Genomic DNA, 1450 nt, shown 5'->3' on the forward strand with positions numbered 1-1450 from the left:
TGTCTTGTCAGAAATCAGGACTGCTACCCATGTTTTTTATTTTCTTTAGTTGATGAGTAATAGATTATATTCCTACATTTTTAACTTTACCCTGTTTGTATCTCTCTGCTTTCAATGTGTTTTTGTAAATCATTAGTTATAAGGTTTTTGAGGCAAAACCTAAATTGTGATAAACCTATGCACTCCTGTATCTAGCATAGTACAATGTACATAATTAGAGAAAGTTTAATGCACATTGAACCAAAAGATCCTTTCTGTGTTACAGGTCCCAAGATAGGATGGTGAATATGAGAAATGAGACAAATGTTAAAGAATTCATCTTAGAGGGATTTCCAGCTGTCCAGAACCTAGGGAAACTCCTCTTTGTTGTCCTTTTACTCCTATACCTTGTTTCTGTCATAGGAAATACACTCATTGTTATGATTATGTGGATGGACCATCGCCTCCAAATACCAATGTACCTTTTTCTCAGTAGTTTCTCTTTCCTGGAATGCTGTTTTACAACAAGTGTTATTCCCAAATTGCTGGCAATCTTTCTCTCAGGTATGCAAACCATTTCCTTTGCTGCTTGCTTCACTCAAGCCTTTGTCTTTATTTCTATTGGACTCACCGGCATCTTCCTCATGGCAGTCATGGCAATAGATCGATACATGGCCATTTGTAACCCTCTGCATTACCCCAGTATCATGACAATGAAGGTCTGTTTCTTACTGATCCTGTTCTGTTGTAGTATGGGAATCATAATAACAACAGGTCTGATAGTAAAAGTGTCTCAGTTATCCTTCTGTGACTCAAATATCATCAAACATTTCTTTTGTGATCTTGGTCCTCTGACACAACTTTCTTGCTCTGACACAAGTGCTGTTGAATCATTTGCTTTTTTTCTTGCTCTATTCCTCATTCTGTCCTCCCTTTTTGTCATAATCATATGTTACATCAATATTACAGTCACAATAATGCATCTCCCATCAGTTAAGGAACGCCAGAAAGCTTTCTCCACCTGTTCCTCTCACCTCATTGTCCTCTCTTTAATGTATGGTAGTTGCATTTTCATATACATAAAGCCCAATCAAGCCAGCAGATTAGATACCAATAGAGATGCAGCTCTCATGAACACTGTGGTGACACCTGTATTGAACCCCTTCATTTATACTTTAAGAAATAAACAGTTCAGACTTGCTTTTAGAGATGCTATTTACAAGATGAAGTTATTGAGATAGTCAGCACTTAAAGTTGGAAGGCAAATTATTTCAGCTAATGCTATATACACTGCATTAAAATTTCAAATGATAAGAAATTCATTTCTTTATTACACAACCCACTTCTGGTCAATCCTAAAAAAGATAAAACTACCTTAATATTTACAGTATATGGGGCCCTGATAAAGTTCTCCTTTCTCAAATAAATAGAAAACTGAGACAAATTTGTAAGAATATACCTCATTCCCCAA

At 36.0% G+C, this 1450-nt stretch overlaps 1 protein-coding gene across 1 annotated transcript; it reads left to right on the plus strand.

Moving 5' to 3' along the window:
• The first annotated feature begins 278 nt into the window (after nucleotides 1-278).
• LOC141523078 (olfactory receptor 6C2-like) lies at nucleotides 279-1220 on the plus strand. Its single transcript, XM_074236359.1, has one exon. It carries the CDS (start codon nucleotides 279-281, stop codon nucleotides 1218-1220), a length of 942 nt encoding a protein of 313 aa, XP_074092460.1.
• The last annotated feature ends 230 nt before the right edge of the window (nucleotides 1221-1450 follow it).

The sequence above is a fragment of the Macrotis lagotis genome, chromosome 4 (assembly GCF_037893015.1).
Source record: "Macrotis lagotis isolate mMagLag1 chromosome 4, bilby.v1.9.chrom.fasta, whole genome shotgun sequence".
In the NCBI taxonomy this organism is placed as follows: Eukaryota; Metazoa; Chordata; class Mammalia; order Peramelemorphia; family Peramelidae; genus Macrotis; species Macrotis lagotis.